Genomic DNA, 18124 nt, shown 5'->3' with positions numbered 1-18124 from the left:
ATGTTGGGGACATAGATAATGTCTTATATGTCCTCCGTCTAAATAAGAACCTTCTGTCAGTTAGTGTCATAACCAAGCAAAATAAGAAATTTGAAATTAATGAAGGTGTCTGTCTGATACAAGACAAGGCTGATAGCTTCAAAGTCGTAGCCAAAGGAGTTGAAGGAGAAGGCACGTACAAGTTCTCATTGCCTATGCCAGGCTTCAAAGCCTTTATCTCTCAGCTGGACAGAAAAAAAGTCTTGTAGCATGAAATGCTTGGATACTTGAAAATGTAAAATCTTATTCTGATCAACAGCAAAGGCTTCAGTAGTGGCCTACCTCATATTTGGCAAGAGAAGATTATACACAAGGACTGTATCATGGAAAAACACAACAATGAGATATTCCTAAAAAAGAGCGGCAACCCCGAACTGATAAACTAAATGTTGTGGTCCATTAAATGTCAGATCTATACAAGGTAAAGTATAGTTCCTAACATTCATAGATAACTATTCAAATTCCCGAAGGAGAAATCTGAGAGTCTTAAATACTTCAAACAATTCATTACCATCGTTGAAAACCAAACTGTGAAAGGCTCTCAAATCAGATAAAGGCAGAGGGTTTAAGTCCCCACAATTCATTGAATTGTGTAAAGAAAACGGAATTGAAAGACAGCACACTACTTCCCATATTTTTTAAATGCATGAACTGTACATTAGTCGAAAAAATCGGGGGTATTCTTAAAGTTCAGAATACGCCTAAGTATTTATGGGTTGAAGCAATAATTTCATAACTAGAGTGTAACTAAAGCTATCGTAAACAAAATTCCCGAAGAGGCATTTACATATGTAAAGGATGTTTGGCTAATGTACATATCCCTATGCCTATAGGAAGAAACTTGATGATAAATTAATCAAAGACACATTTGTTGCCTACAATGATGATCACAAGGCCTACTTTGGAGTCTTGAAAAAGAAAGGATGTAATCCTTGGTGAAGAAGGTACTTCAAATACTTCACGAGCAAGATACATCATTCCATCCAATCACTAGCCAAGGAAGAGGGAAGAAATATGAGCCAACAATTGTTGAAACTTGAAAAACCATCGTCAGATACCAGAGTCAAAGACCTTGCCTAGATGTCAAGACACATTTGTTGCCTACAATTGAAAAAGAAAGGATGTAATCCTTGGTGAAGAAGGTACTTGAAATACTTCACGAACAAGATACATCATTCTATCCAACCACTAACCAAGGAAGAGGGAAGAAATATGAGCCAACTATTGTTGAAGAACCATCGTCGGATACCGATGAAAAGACACAGTCATAGAGCTCATGGACACAAATCACTCGCCCCAAACAAAATTTGGTAGAAGAAGATTGCCAAGTTTGGACTTGTTCTCATCTTTGCTACTACTCTTGGGAGAGCTTAAGCTTCCAAATGATTTTTCTTCCTCCTCTAACAAAAAGCTATGAAAGTAGTTTTTCCTCCACCAGATCTTGTGAGCCCTTCATTTCACGAAATGGTCCATGAGCAAGCAACATACAGTTCATTAAGAGGAAAAGTTAGAAAAATGAGTGATGAACTAAGGATGTAGTACATTGACTCACCCTTGTGGTCATTTGGTGGTTAGGTTTAATAAAAGGTCAAAAGAGAGGTAGCTAGACCTGTGACTTATGTCATCGGCAAGTGGTTACAGGTTTTTAAGTAGCAAGACGAGGTGGCATACCCCAACCATGCATCCACCATGGGTGGTGTGGATGGAAGCCACACGGCACTATATGAGTAGTTGAATTGACGTGGCTTTGCCACATGTCACACAAACGAGCAATCACCACCTCACACTCTAGCGCAGCCAATCAAATGTTAGTATTGCATCTATGTATGTGTGTTAGTGCATTTTCATTGGCACATTGTATTAATGCCCAATAGGCGGTTTGGCCCTAAACTTTCTAAGAGATCGAAGGATAACGTGACCCTCACCCCTTCATAGGGTTTGCTTTGTATTGGGTTTATTGTGTGTTTGCAAATAGTTGCTGCAATTTCCTCTTGTGCATCATCACCAATGATTGACATTTCAATTGCTTCAAATTCTACTTATGCTATGTCTATGGAGGGCACTTCAGTCTAGACTGTCTCCACCTCTATTTTTGTTCAATCTAGATATACATATACCTTTGTAAGACTAGAATAAGTCCAATCTAGATATACATATTTAATGATGCGAATGTTGGAAAAAGTAGTGAACTATGGACTTAGTTCACTTACCCTTGGCGTAATTTGGGGTTAGGACTAATAAAAGGTTAAAAAGAATGGTAGGAAGACCTTAAGTCCTAGGGTAGGGCATCCATAACGTTTGTGTCATGGGGACAAGGTTTAGAGATATTTTAAGTGGCCATCGGATGTGGCAAGCCCCCACATACATCCATCATAGATGAAGGGGATGGTTGTTACATGGCACCATTCTATTGGTCTATTGCTTGTGTTCTTGCCATATGTCACAAAGACATTCACTCACCATCACACTCACTCTAGGGCAGCCAATCATGTGTTTGGCGCATCTTGATTGGGTAAACTGTGTCAATATGCCACATAGGATGGGGCTGAAGCTCAGGAAGCTTCTCCCTCCTCACCTCCTCAACACCACAACTCCTTAGTTGGTTTGCTTTATTTGTGGTAGTTGCTAGATTTTCAGTTGTATGCTTTTCATTCTAGCCAATGTTGGCATTTGTGTTTGCAGACATTCACATGTGTGCATTTATTCCTACCTCTGTGTGGAGGGCACTGCAGTCTAGCAGGCCTCTCCTTTCCTGTTTTCTTTCAGCGAACTCCTGACTCATTGTGTGGTGGGAACTCCCACCTCATTGTGTAGTGGAAGATAGTGCGCCCATGTACGTGTCTTGGTTGTGAATGGATCATAGTCTTCCTTGGATCTTATCTGAGTCTTCTTACAAAAGCAACTGCCCTTGGATAGCCAACTGCAGCTTCCACAGGGCTTGTTAGCACCTAGGTTGATTGACAGCTTGACAGTCGGATTACTTGGTGGTTAGAGGTTAGAATAATGGGTATGTTACGTGGGTGGCTCCATGTATACGCAAGGTCTTACTATCAGTTCTGAATGCCTTCATATATTTTGGAAAGGTCTAGCAGTTTGTAGAGGCTCACATTCAGTATGCCATTTGCTTTGTGTGAGTTGCACTACATCATCTGTGTATAGCAAGATAGGCATTGTAATTTGCCCCAATCAAAGTGTTGATGAAGGATGCAACTCATCAGTGTAGAGCCCAAATAAAGGGGTTTACCCTTAACACAGCTTGCAACAAGGTCACACATGGATGCACAAGTGGAAGCACGAGACATCAAGCGTAGAAGAGCGGTGAGCAAGGAGAAGGGATGGCCCACAACGTGCAACAGAGCACGTAGAAAGCTGTAAATAAGCAGCCAAGTATGCATGAGGCAAAAGAAAAACCAGTAGTAACTCACCTTCAGCCAGCTCATAAGAAAATATTCATAACCATAGTAGAGGAGGAGGGCGACGTACATCCATGCAAGTAAAGAGGTGGTGAACAAAACGATAGAAGACTTGCAGAGTAGTCAAGCTGCAAGCTACTGAGGTAGTCGTGAGCAGATAACAGCGTGCAAGCTAGATATAGTAAGCGAGGAGAGATACAAAGGACGTGAACTGAAAGGAAATTGCCAAACCAAATGATGTGACTACAAAGTAAATGAACCAAGGTGGCAAAGACGAAGGCCTAAAGCTCTCAGAGAGAGAGAGAGAGAGAGAGAGAGAGAGAGAGTTATGGTGACGAGAGGGCGGCAGCACCTGAGGAGGCAGATTCACCAAGAAGGGCAAATAGAGAAGGTTGTTGGCTATGCAGCAAGAGTTGGGGTACGTTGAGAAAGCGAGTGTATGAAGAGCAACGAAACGGCAAGAGAAAAGACCACAAACCTCACAATAACCATCAAGCAAGGGGTGAAACTAAACGGCAGGCTGGCAACAAGGAGAGAGAGAGAGAGAGAGAGAGAGAGAGAGAGAGTTATGGTAATGAGAGGGCGGCAGCACCTGAGGAGGCGGATTGGCCAAGAAGGGCGAATAGAGAATGCTGACTATGCAGCAAGAGTTGGGGTACGTTGTGAAAGCGAGTGTGTGAAGAGCAACAAAACCGGAAAAGGAAAGACCACAAACCTCACAATAACCATCAAGCAAGGGGCGAAACTAAAGGGCAGGCTGGCAAGGTTGGATGGGGAACAAGGTGTTCTAATGGGGGGAGCCCCCCGTGTGAATGTTCCCTTAAAACCCTCAAACCGTGAAGAAAAGCGACCCCCCTCCTCTCAGTTCTGCCTAACGGAAAGCCGGATCAGAATGAGGTTTCGAGGGGGTGATCCACGCCCTATAACGATGTTGAGACCTCTGATTCACTCAAATTAGAACCCAAAGTGAGTGCACCAGTTCACAGCAAAAGATAAGGAAGGAGAGCTCAAAAGAGAAGAAACAAGAGCTCATTTCAGCTTGTTTTTCAACAAAAACGAAGCCGGAGTCCAGAATAAGTACCATGTGTCTATAACATTTGACTTTTGCTGTAAAATGAACCTCCATTTCGCAATTACAGCATATATTTAGAAGAATCCAAGAACGTGCCCAAACGCATGCTCTAAAAACACAACAGCTGATCAAAACAAGAACACACAAACAATGCCAAGGAAACTAACAAAGGGCCCAAAAACATCAATATGTGCCTTCAAAAAGCAACAGTAAGGAAACGAAAACACAAAACTAGAAATCCAAAAAATAGGATTTATTGGGCCAGTCCAGAATTCCTGTTGTTTATTGGCATTGTAATTTTTTATAAAAGACGGTTGCCAGCCTATTTCCATTTAATGTAGACTTTTTATCAACTTACTGTGCATTCATGAACAGTGGCAGGACTGAGTATCCTAATACCACCTGCAAAATGCAATTATTGGACGTCAGATGCATTTACCACAACAATGCCTTGTCAGACAGGCAGATAATATGAGTGAAGGCTTAAAAAGAAGCACCTAACATTGGAACACAGTTACTTCGACAACCACCAGACTACGCATGATATAGCTATGGTTAAAATGGTATGAAATGGACACTGAATGCAATATCAAATAGATAAGAAACACAAAGTACCGGTTTAGGAGCCTCGAGCTTCATGACGAGATCCACATGGTAGAATGTGAAGAGAAGATGATGCTGAGAAGTCAGTATGGCAGGCAGCTGGACTTTGAATTCATCATGATAATTTGCTGTGCGAGCATTGACCGCCACTTGAGAGTGAGCCCACTTTTCCATTTGTCCACCATCTCTGGAGTAAATAGCCTGCAACAAGTATGCCGTTCACCCTGCTCATCGTATTTCATCAACCACAACGCCAAATCTCATTCAATGCTCACGTTTTGCAGCATGCACTTCGGATGCAGTGCTTTTAGAGCAGAGATTTTACAACACTAGAACAGACTCACTTTAGCAGTGGCTTCGTAGACATACCTCCAGAGGTGGTTTACGAATATCAGAATCATCCTTCCGCAGCTCCACTCGAACAAAAAAGTTGCGTTTTCGGCTTAAATTTACAGATTGCGGATAAACATAAAGACAATGAAGTAGCTGTGTGAATGGTTCATTCTTGGTGAAAATTCGAAAATCCAAGGCACAAAACTGCAATGTAGCAACAGCATCAGAGTTTGATTTTGTTTCTTTTCTATTCTAACAGTTTTATCAGTTTACTTATTTTATTTAAACACTGAAACATCCAGTAAGACTACCCATCAGTAAAGCAAAAGTTGGTCATGGTTCATACTCTGAGATCTAGATTAGAGACGGCATTAATCAATGTTTCTAACATCAGGCAGTATCAAAACTTAAAATAAATGCCTTCAAGATTCTAGGATGTGGATAATCAAATTAAGCATAAATACGTCAAATATATCACACCGGTGTTTTCTTTTAAAACACCAATCTAGGATACATATCTTACATCAGCACTTCCACTGTCTCCAGCAGAGCCTCTGGGAAGAGCTGCTCTCTCTGCATCTCCAGATTCTGCAGCTATCCACTTTGTCTGACCATTATACGTTCCACAATGAAGGCCACGAGATCCACTAACATAGGCCCTGGAAATTGCAACATCACCATATCGCTCACCACCCTCTGCAGATCCATTACTCAAACTGCTACTCTCAGACACTATATCAACCTCATGATAGTCCACCGGTAACCTTTCCACTTCCAAGCGCAGAGTAGCCTTGACAGGTTTATGAATCTTTCTTTTGGGGTCCTGTACGATAGAGTCATTCAATGACAAATTTAAGTTCATGTTAGTAGTCTTCGTGGAACAAAACAACATCAGAAGGGAAGAATGTACAAGATGCAGCAAGAGAAGTTGTTGTGCTCAATTCTGATTTAACAATCACAATCTCGTATAACAATCACAATCCATCAATCGCAAAATGCATGAAGTTCCACCTTGTGTTTGCAAGCAAGTCGATGTCAGTATCAATACTTTAGAGCCACTACATTGACATTTGCCAGGCAACTCACCCAATAGACTAGAAGCGAATTCCTGCAATATACAGCTTGCATCCAAGTGGGTATTGTTCACCTGCCCTTGGCTACTTCATCATAGAAGTAGGTACTCAATTTGCCTCAACCCCCTAAACATCTAAAGTAATGTATGGTGCAACACTGCAAATAAATGCATATTGCACTCATCGGTATATACATCAAGTAGGAAAGAGACATTGTCTTGAACTCATCTTCAGATATAATGCTACGGGCACACTTGAATGCCTTACCCTAGTCCAGCCAGCTGCCCTGTATGGCAAGCCCTCATTCTCATCAGATTCTACATACATAGTCCAGCGCACATCCACTAAAGATACATAAGACCTTTGAGATTTTCACATACATTCAATGGTACAGTTGCTTCGCCCTAATCAAGTTTTATGCCTTCCACTTACGTCTGCCATGCACCTGGAGATAGAGGGTAGATAAAAAGGTCAGTACACACAGGTCCGTAAAAAGTTTGATTGATATGGGCCTCCAGATGGATCCCTTTCCTCCGTTTTAGTACACAATTCTCCCATGCTTTGGCTGATGAGACAAGAGAAATACTGCATCATCCAGCTTGACCTCTTGCAGCTACAAGGAGTTGCTTGGAGCTCAATTGTGATCATTTGCTCAAAATCTCAGACGATAGTTTATATCGTTCCAAGCAACATGGAGGTCCACATCGATGAGGGTTTCCCTTGGTCAACTTCGAGTCCATCACATACCCTGTGCATCGAGACAAGGGGACCACCCACTACAAGATATGCTCTAAAGTCCACGTGGAGACAAAGGAGCATCATCTGTTCAGATACTCCACATGCTATGAGATCCAAGGGAGATTAGATTGCCTGTTGTATGATAAATTTGTCCCTCTTTTCCATTTCCTACAATTCCCCAATCTAAAACACCTCCCTTTAACCATTCCTGCTCAAGGTTGGGTGCCACTAAGAATCATTTCTCTCTAGAAGTACAAATCACGTGGCTCAAACACAGGCACATGTCCATCCCCTTTTCTTGCAGACCCTAAGCACAATAGCAGGGGGAGACCCACAGAGGATTACTCGGCCAATGAATTGTTTCAGGCAATTTACACGTCAAGCAAAAGCACAGATGCAATAAAAACGCTTGCAAGCAATGCTGTACCTATCTCCTCATGTTTCGTGCAATATATATGCCTGCTAAACTCTTATTTAGCTGCTCATTGGGTAAATTCACATGCTTCATAAAGAACCACCACCTGGTATTGCCATGTGTGGGATGGACCAGTGCTGGGGATTCCAGCCCCCCGTCTCCTAGCTACCTGAGAATCTAGGCATTGAAAGCTCTTGTGCCCACTAGTACAAGATCCAAGCTACCCAATTCACCACATTTGCATATGGGAGTCAGGACTATGTACACCCAGTACACGGTCACAAGCACATTGATTTATCTCCATTAGCCAAAAAAATTCCACATGCAGTTTGACGCATATGTCCCGTAACTACTAGCCACAAGGGGTAGAGGCCAACATGCCAACATGATGATATGCATTTCACACACACAGTAGGAAGCACAGATGCAATTAAAAAGCTTGCAAGCAATGCTGTACATGTCTCCTCACATTTCGCGCAATATATAAGTCTGCTGAACTCTTCTTTAGTTGCTCATTGGATAAATCCACTCTCCACATATATCCACACTCACCACAATGAAGGCTCAAAATGGGGCAAGTGCTTTGGATCCAAAGGCTAAGGGGAGGAGCACACACATATAGCATGGTGACAATAAGCTCACTTACTGTTACCCAGATCATTAAAAGCAAATATCAACTATCTACACCGAGATAACTACCTTTGACGATATCCATGCAGCTTTGGCAATAGTTGGGCTCTTTCTGTATTGCCATGCATCTTAGAGTGAGAATATGATTTGGCTCGTCATCGAAAAAATATTCTTGATTATCTACAACAGAATAAGATGCTTTCAACCTTAGGCAGCCTACAGACCATCAATTTTAGAGAAGACAAATAAACAGGCAATCAGCAAATGAAAGAGGGTAATTGGAATAGTTTCTATACATGAAAAGCTAGATATCCAAGGCTTCTTTTGTGTCAAGAAAAGGACTTCTATTCAGTATGAAAGACCCTCCCTGAGAAAACTGAAGGAAGAGATATCCAAGTCTATTGATTCAACTTATACTTGAAGACATTGTATATTTCATAAAAACCCTGCCTGCACTTAGTTGAGACGCAGAGTGGAGAATCGAGATGGAGGCCTCATAAAATTTTGCCTTCTATCAGCCCAATTCATGCAATACACAATCAACATTGATTGCAGAATTCTCTGGAGGGCTTCAGAGAACTAATCAAACACTCCTACTAGGGTAGCCTCAGCTATCTTGGGGACACAACACTAGTCTCTATCTCCAAGCTACATACAAAATGATCTAGATTAGAATCCACGCAGATGGACATGTATGGAACTAAAGCGTCATCACGCATCACTCCGAGCTAGAGATCAAGCAACCCCGGAACAATGTGCTCCTAGGTAAGACTATGTGGCATAGCACACAGCCCCATCCATGCATAGATGTCTTTACGGAGGCATAGGCCTAGACGGGCTCCATCCTAGCTGGGTATCCTCAAGAGGCCCCATCCCTACAAATGTCTCAAATGAGCCAAGGTTCATGTTTTATATGCATAGGGTGTCTTATGGTGCCTCAAACCTAAGACTATCCTAGCTATACCAAGGGTACTTCATGTCCTAACTAACCCCGAAGATTATCCTGACTATACCAAGGGTACTTCATGTCCTAACTAACCCCTAGTTGATATGACCCTAGCTTACCTAAACTCAATGGTTTACTACTGGAAACTCACCCTAACACTAGCCACGATTATGTCTAAACAGACTACGACATAAATTCTAGGAAATAGTGCTGAAGTTAATAATGCCCAAATGATTATGGGATCACTTCCACCTTCTTCATTACTCGGTGGGATCCCATAGGGGCTACGAATCAGTCTAGTCTTTCAAGAGATTTGAGACAGTAGTATCATGCCCTCCTCTCTCATAGAGGACTCATTCATCTCATTCCCAGGGGTAACATACAACCCTTATTTCCCAATGGAGGCCTATCACGCTTCTCAACACTGCCTATAAACCTTGGCTAAGGCAGTAAACCTCAAAGTTCACACCCTGCTCCCTAACCTTATACACGATACTCAAACAAGCTTTGTACAAGGCCAGAGTATATTTGATAACGTCTTGTTTTCGCAAGCCGATAAGTTGGCCAAGGAGAGTCATTAGAGCCAATGGATATTCTTTCCATTGACTTTGAGAAGGCTAACAACACCATGGACCAGGGTTTCTTGAAAGGAACTCTATGACAGTTGGGTTTCTCTAGGCAATGGATCTAGGCATTTCTTCTCTTTAACGCTTAGCAGAAGTTGAATCCATGAGTCACTTGACCTTCAGCTCATGTTCCTACTCTATCAGTCCCTATAACCCAAAAGACATTCTGGTTCATGGGGCAAATAAGTGCTTGGGTCCTTAAGTCATTCCTCCTTTGAGACTAAATTATCTCCCATGCCCAACTTCTCTTTAAGTCTACTGACATGAAAGACTAGATGCACCCTACCATTGTTTTATGGTTTTCCAAGGCTAAGAGTCCTGATGAATTTATCATGTGGTGAGATACGCTATCTTAGTTACTTTTTGTTTTTGAATAGTGCAAAAATTATCACTTAGATATGGCCTATATAGCATCCACATAGACATGTTTTGATATTACGTGGTATACCTTTTGCTTTGTAAATTCAAAGAAGCTCGAGAATGGTACATTGAACAAGGTAGCAATCTTGATGCAAGTTTCTAATTTTTTGAAGCTATATTGCAAAAGGCAGTATCTCATTTATCAAAAAAATCATATTTTGTACACGCCCAATAGGCTACTTGCCCCTTAGGTCAATAGTTCTAGGAAAATACTTCACAGATGGCTCATCTACATAGATTACCAAAGTACAACCATATAGATAGCATATAGCTCCTGTCATGCATTGGCCTAGTATAATGTGGCTCAGTTAGCTTTTTACTATCAAAAGCTACTAGTCTACCATCTTGGAACAATGTTGCGCCAACAACAAAATTACTAGCATCCACACAATTTCTAGCATAGGAGCTTATGTAACCTTATGTTTCGATCGCTTAAAACACTCATCAAGCTCCTTTATCCACACAATGATTATGTCCTTATTGTACTTCCCTTCACACCTTAGATAAATCTGATAGGAGTAATGCTAACTAGCATAATTCAAGATGAAGCTCTAGAAGAAATTATTGATAATCGTATTTAAAATAGGCAACTCACATACCTTCCTGACATTCTCAAATTTGACATTCTCAAATTTAATAAGGACTAGAAATGACGTGTCGGAGGTAGATGAGTCTCTGTTTTAAGAATTCTTCTCTTTTGTGAAATGTTGCTCTTTTCAAAATATGGACGACGCTCTCTCCACAGATAGCATCCATGTTCTAAAAGAGACTTGCTAAAGATCAAAATGTCATCAAGAAAGACCACAACAACCTTTCTCGGATATAGATGAAAAACATTGTTTATCATCAAATAGAAAGTTAATGAGTCCAAATGGAAGCACGAAGAACTCATAATGGCCAACTCGCATACGGAACACGGTCTTATAGATACCGATCTTTGTGAAGTATTTATCTTTGCAGAGCTGATCAACAAGATCATCCATCCAAGACAACAAATATTTATTCTTAATGGCCAATTTGTTTATGCGTATATACACACATAGATGTGTCTTACTTCTTAACCAAAGCACTAGCGCACCCCACATTGACTTACAAAGTCTCACTTCATCCAATGTCAATCGGAGATAATCTTAAAGTTGCCTTGCAATTTCATCCTCCTCAGTTGAACTAGTCCTATTTTGTTGCCTGAATACAACCTGCTTACAGGGACAAGCTCAATCTTATGGTCAACGTTTCGCTTAGGAGACCCAAGGAAATTTCATTTGGAAACACGTCTAAATCCTCAGAATAATCTCTCGAATTAATTGAGCCTTGAGTAACAAGCGTCATCTGATATCTTCATTAATGAATAGAAGCAAAACATGTTCCATTAGATAGACTGCTCACAGTCTTGAAACAATCAGTCTTGAAACAATCAAGCCTGCAAATTGCTTAACTCTGCAAATCATTTCATGCATGCCCAATCGCCATCATCACATAGCTCTGCTCTCTATCGCCATCATCAAGTCAGCTCTGCTCATTTTGCAATCAATTCTAAGCATAACTTGCCATCAGCAAATACATCAGTGGGAGACCTGCCTGAAAGGTAAACCATACCCCAACACAACAGCCTATCAATTATCTATGAAAGCAATAACAAATTCATCAGATTCAGCTCTCAAGTGTCTGCCAACTGGCTATCTCCAGAAACTTTATAGAAAGCAAATTGCCAATCTTTTACAAACGATGAGAAGCGCACCCATGAGCTCGACTCAAGCTGCAAATCTCAGTACAGTCTCAAACATTAGTCCGTCCTCACAACAGCCCTACTGTACATCAAGGTCTTAGGCAAGATTATTTCAAATTTCATACTTTACATCAGGTCTTAAAGATATTATTTCCTCCAGCCAATCACGTGCATGTTGCAAACATCTTATTTATTGGAATCTGATAGCTTATGCCACAATTTGCTTGGAGATTGTACACACTATTTCAACTGAAAGAGTAAATTGTAGATCTCCAACAGAGCACCTTCCTTTCTCAAATGTGATTAAAAATTTTATACGCTTTTCCTAGCTTCAGTTGAGTAACTTCAACTAGAATGTTACTCAAGATATTTAGATAAGGAGGCGCTTCACATTTCCTCTTAATCAAAGTCGCTGCCCAATCGGCTACCTTGTTCACTATGGAGCATTAAAGGCATGTATCGCAAGACTCAGTTTGAAGCATTGAAGGCATCTATAGAGCTATACACTTTTGATTGTGAGACAAAAATGCAATATGGCTTCGTTATCATGGATAAACTCATCTTCATGCTTACCTCACATTCGAGACTAACCCAAAGTCTACAACTCATGATGTGCATGGGGGTGTTCTCAGTTCCATACTATTCCACTGATTCTCAAAGTCACAAAAGCACTGTTTCAAGGAAACTCGGCAATTAAAAAATGATCCAGATTCCCAGTATTCCCTGGATACAAACAATTTCTTCATACTTGAAAGATCACAAATGTTTCCAATCATTCATAAAATTTCATGACCGGGCCTCTCTACATTAGCCATATAAGTTGGAGAATCTGACCTGCAGGGACTCTTCGGTGTAGTTTTCTTTGACTCGATTCAAGCCTGGGATCTCAACAATGACCGGAGTGCCACCAGTATCATGAACAATTCTGCCCTCAGAAAGTGTCTGTCCAACAACAGGAAGCCCAGGATCGACAAAGTTTGAACCAAGCAGTCCAGGTGGAAGAGGACTGCTAGGAGAACCAAAACCACCCACACCACCAGGTATGCTACTGTCAAACAAAGGAACAGCAGCCCATGCAAAAGGTTCTCTATAAGGCATCATCTGTGCCCACACTTTTATTTTCTGCTTTTCTCTTTCAGTCAAATGGACCTGCAGACAAGGTCATCCATTCAGCTACAGTAAAGCAAGAAAAGAGATTAGAGAAATAAAATTGACATATTCCTTGGTAAAATGTGTTGCGTATGGCACCCCTACAGGCACCTCTATGCTATATGGCTCTGCTAAATGGCTTCCCCCTTCAAGAGAGGCAAATACACACTGAGAGACAAACCATGCATATCCCTCTAAAGGTAAAGTCAATTATTGTAGCCGTGATTTGACAGAGTTACCCAGGTTATATGGACAGTAAATTGAAGTATTTGTTGTATGCAACTTCAGTACTTGTAGAGTACACTATTCCACTAGAATAACCATCATTGCCAACAGATTTCATGACTCACAGGTTCCTTGCGTGAATACACAGATGATGTACCCCCATCCTCTTCCGTGGCATGCTTTTCCAGCTGGATCAGCATACAAATTGAAGGTGAAGGAGCGTCCAGATAGAATATTGCACGACGCTGAAACGATGTACCGTCCTGATAACAAAAGTATAGGAGCACAATAAAGATTATCAGATTGTCTAGTTGTGCAGACTTTGAATATTGAATTTGGAATACCATTTGATGCAAGACTTCTTGTAAGCAGTCAGCTAGAACTCAAACAGATAACGTTGATCAAAAGCAGTCCAATCAATGAGCGAATTTGCTCCTGTAAAGGAAATCACAAAACAGCCTTGGTGACTAGGAATCCAACATGAGTGCCAGTTCAAGGATACCTATTTCCAATTGTTTTCAGGGAGACTTCAAACTTTGAAGCAATCTGAGCACCTTTATAGCAAGGACGCATACAAAGTTTCACATCTCGTAATGAAGAAAATGTTGTCTTACCTCTTGAAACTCATTAGGTAAAAACTGAAAGTGAAAATCTTCAGAAAGCTTCTCACGTCTTTCTCTGTGGTACAAGCATATTGTGCCATAGAAAGGTTCTATAAGGCATTTTAAGACAAAGAAGTTAATTAAAATAGTAAACAAGCATTGTCCAACAATGGCCACTACTGCTGTACATGAATCCAAAAAATTCCAGTGAGGAACATTAAGCGTTTACTTACCAACGAATCCTGCCTGAAGCATGAATGACAACACTTTGACAGAAACTTTAATACCACTGCAGCAAGCCAAGCAATCCAAAAGGTCAATAGAAGCATCTCTGTTCTAACTGCTAGGTGCATCCAAATAGATACACTTACAAACTTATTGCACTAAAGCCAACAATAAAGCAAAAATTCCTATGGAAGGGCAAGAAAGATGTTCGGGGATGATATCCTGTGATACCTGCAACACAGAACAGAAGGAATTTCCGGTGTTCTTTGTCCAGCTGTAGCAGACCTCTCTGTGTCCCAGTCAAAAACTGGTTCATAGCAAGGTAGTGGTGCAGCTCCCAAATGCTGTGAAAACAGACATTTGAAAATATCCAAGATGTTTGAAAACAGAAACAAGAAGGCAGTCATAGTGCAATTTCAATCTCATGATAAAACCAATCACGCATAGCAGGGGCTAGCTACTATGACATCCCCACTGACATTATTAGAGCCCAACAGTGAGTGTAGAGGATAGTATAAACGTATGCTCTCACACATACAAATTCACACACCCACAAATACCAGCATCCAATTATACAAAGGTCTTCGTACTCAGTATCTGTCGGCGCTCTCGAGGTGAAGGGCAAATTCAGCCATTACAAAGCTAGCACAAATTCTACGTTGTTCTTAAGAAGGCCCTCCTAATTGGTATGCATATTAATAGTCCATTTAATTATCACAAAAATAAATCAAAATATATTAGTTTATCTTTAATGATCTGAATGCCCGCTCTCCACAACTGTAGCTATTGAGGAGTTATGACACACACTAGGGCATGGGACCAGATTGCAGCTTACTCCTTTCTCTTCCTACTATAACAAAAAGAGGTGTACTGCAAGAAAGACACTTGGATGCCTTAATAAGTTCTGCCATTCTCTACCATAACGGATCATTGCCAAGACCAGAACAATGATCATTGGGACACTCATTCATCTTTGAGGATAAAGAATTGGAGATAGCTTAGTCAGACAAATACAAGGGTCCAGATTTCACAGATGATTACAAATGGTAGAGAACAGCTCTAGGAGAAACAAAGGCACTCTATAGCCTTCAACATGCATGCAGAAAAAAAACAGATGATTACAAATGGAACGCATGCATCTAGAGAACAGCTCTAGGAGAAATGAAGGCACTCTGTAGACTTCAACATGCATGCAGAAAAAACAATATTTGGAGCTGCGAGGGGAAAATCAGTATGCATCACAATGGTATCGACGATGGTTCTCTATGGATGTCAAGGTTGGCCTCCAAGGCTCATCAGCTAATATTGGAAAAGAGAGTAAGAGATACAAATAGAAAACTGGGAACTAAAGTTCAAACTCCCTACCGCATTCTGCTAGCAGAGACATGTATGTTACCAGTGGAGAGGAAGGCGTTATGCCAATATGTGTATTACCTTGTCACAAATGCAAAAATGGACATGGATAAACGTCCATGCAAGGAAATGGGCATAAAGGAGTGATACAAGGCAAAGAATTGATGGAATATTGGGGGATACATGTGTGAAATCCCTTAACAATGGCATTGCTGTCAGAGTGCTTGTTTTTGGAAAAAACTACTACACAAGATATGGCATTAACCTAAGGAAATCATGGCCTTCACAAAAGAAAAACTAATCCAATGCTGAACATGAGAGATACAAGTAAGAAGAGGCTCTTGCAAACTTAAGGTGGAAACAAGCATATGGAGAACATATCATGAGAAGACAGAGTATCACAAAATATATGCCCATCAGGTGACATTGAAGATGAACCATGCAATTCTTGTATCACCTCCCTTTAGGCTATTAACAGGAACACAAAGAGGGGGAAGGAGACTATGGTGCCTAAGATGAAGAGGGTTGGCGCAACAGCAATAAGTTTCCGTGAAGCTGTTAGGTAACGATTTCATTTTAGTCTCTCCCAAACGAGCATCTCAATCTTAAGCGAAATAGTCTGTCTTTAAGAATCCTTCCAGAATCCTTCCAGCCAGTGAGGCTACAGCAGCAATTCTCAATGAAACGTCTGGTCGGTGTAAGTGCCTATGCAGAAAAGCGGCTCTCAAAACAAAACAAAGAGAGGTCAGGATGCGATGGTCAACCAGTCCTCACCCAGATTGATAAAGAAGCATAAATATACAACCTGGTAAATATACAAATTTAAACAGGTTCAGACCAAAACACAAACTAGACTACACTTGCATCTGTACTTCCAGAATTGTGCCCAAGTTCTTAGTTCCCTTGGCTTCCAACATATAAAGCACGGTGAGACTAGTTCACTTTTTGCAGAAAACGCTTGATCTGCTCATTTTCCAGCCTTCCACAGGACTGAATACAACATGCAGAAACCCAGAAACTCTTGAGCAGACATAATAGGTACTTGAAAATTGGTACAGGAGAAGATTGTTATGCGATGAATATGACAAGCAGACTTGGAAATTCTAGTCAAGCTTTCAGGAAAATCAGGCCAAGTAAGCCTTATCAGTTACTCAAGTCAAACACACAATATTCATGCTTCTGACCTGAAATCCCATGTGACCAAGACGTCAAATCATAAAAAGTCCCAGACTGATCTTACAGTACAGAAAATGTAAGAAAACAAAAGACAAAGATAGATTCACATTTCACACCTTTTGAAGAGATCTATTCTGTGTTGAATCTGAAAAACTTGTACCAGTCGACTGCCTGCTTGAGGTGCTGGGTTCTTCCTCCTCAACATCCCCAGTCCTCCCTTGCCTTAGAGTTGCAAGTTGCAACTCTGAAAAAATCAAAGTTTACAAATGTTCAATGCAGATTCTAATATACTATAAAACCAAGTTAGATTCAATTAAGAAGCACTGCATGATATGAAAATTGGCATCAAGTAGTAGAGTACTTCAGGAATACTTCCACGTAAAAAAATTCATCCAAACAAACCCTAGAGAATTGAAAACTCAAAAAAGATGAATGCTGCTTATCTAAACATTGAAAATTTGAATAGAAAGAAATCATTTCCTGCAAGGAGCATTGACCATCTGTCAGAATAATATCCCTACGCTGTTTAGGACAGAAATATGTGGATGGTTAAACCTAAAATAGTCTGAATTATGGTGGCCTACATAGGCATCCTTCTCTATATGCAAGAAATGGAAGCATCAGCCAGCAGATACATTTCTCCAGGCAAGATGCAAGGCATGCATTGATGGGATAGCTAAAATGTAGCACATAAGGCATAATGATGCCTGTATTGTACCCTGTACATATATCCCACAGGGAGGTCATCTTAGGGGATACAAAGAATTAAGGGACTTCTGCTTTGCATACTGGAAGTACTGCTGATTAGAGAGCTTTAAATGTAACTCTACTTCATGAAAACTTCACAAGTACAAGTCCTTAAAAGGCATTTGCAGTATCCTGGCATACAGCCTCATAAAAAAACCAGTCCATCTTACCTCTAGCTACAATAGAAGCTTCTACTCTCATTCTACAATAGATGGTCAAGTTCTTCCAAACGCCACCCCTCCCACAACTCCTCACAAACACCAATTCAAATGGCGACAATTATAATAGACTTCTGACTCCTCTGCCTTACAAACAAATGCCACTTAAGCGCCTCTCTGATACGCGCAAGGGATATCACACTTTTGAAAATCTGAGTTTTTTAGTTCTCATCTTCCAAGTTCTCTATCAATCATTTTGGCATAAAAGAACAACTTACTTATTGTCGTTCTTGAACAACCTTGAATGAATTAAAGGTGGTGAGAGATCAGCTGACCTCAATTGGTCAAAAGGTCGACTCAAGCCAATTGGCCTTGTTGGTACAAGGGATGCTACCACGGAGGTTACAGGCTTCGTTACGACTGTGACAGCAAGAGAGAGGAGCAGACCTCTGACT

General features: G+C 40.8%; 1 protein-coding gene across 4 annotated transcripts in view; it reads right to left on the bottom strand.

Moving 5' to 3' along the window:
- Nucleotides 1-18124, bottom strand: part of SPK1 (guanyl-nucleotide exchange factor) — a 207756-nt gene that overhangs the window by 163914 nt on the left and 25718 nt on the right. For all 4 annotated transcript variants that reach the window (XM_087377784.1, XM_087377788.1, XM_087377778.1 and 1 more), the window contains exons 4-13: nt 16881-17008; nt 14467-14579; nt 14244-14299; nt 14023-14120; nt 13534-13671; nt 12869-13183; nt 5984-6283; nt 5497-5664; nt 5140-5328; nt 4883-4926 (exon numbers count right to left, since the gene is read on the bottom strand). In XM_087377784.1, the coding sequence (XP_087233910.1) occupies nt 4883-4926; nt 5140-5328; nt 5497-5664; nt 5984-6283; nt 12869-13183; nt 13534-13671; nt 14023-14120; nt 14244-14299; nt 14467-14579; nt 16881-17008 (1549 nt within the window). The remainder of the gene's footprint in view (nt 1-4882; nt 4927-5139; nt 5329-5496; nt 5665-5983; nt 6284-12868; nt 13184-13533; nt 13672-14022; nt 14121-14243; nt 14300-14466; nt 14580-16880; nt 17009-18124) is intronic.

This window comes from Dipteris shenzhenensis, chromosome 1 (genome assembly GCF_047967505.1).
Source record: "Dipteris shenzhenensis isolate YYH24624 ecotype China chromosome 1, Dip_SZ_1.0, whole genome shotgun sequence".
Lineage (NCBI taxonomy): Eukaryota > Viridiplantae > Streptophyta > Polypodiopsida > Gleicheniales > Dipteridaceae > Dipteris > Dipteris shenzhenensis.
The sequence above is the reverse complement of the archived record's forward strand: the minus strand, read 5'-3'. Positions and strand labels throughout refer to the sequence as shown.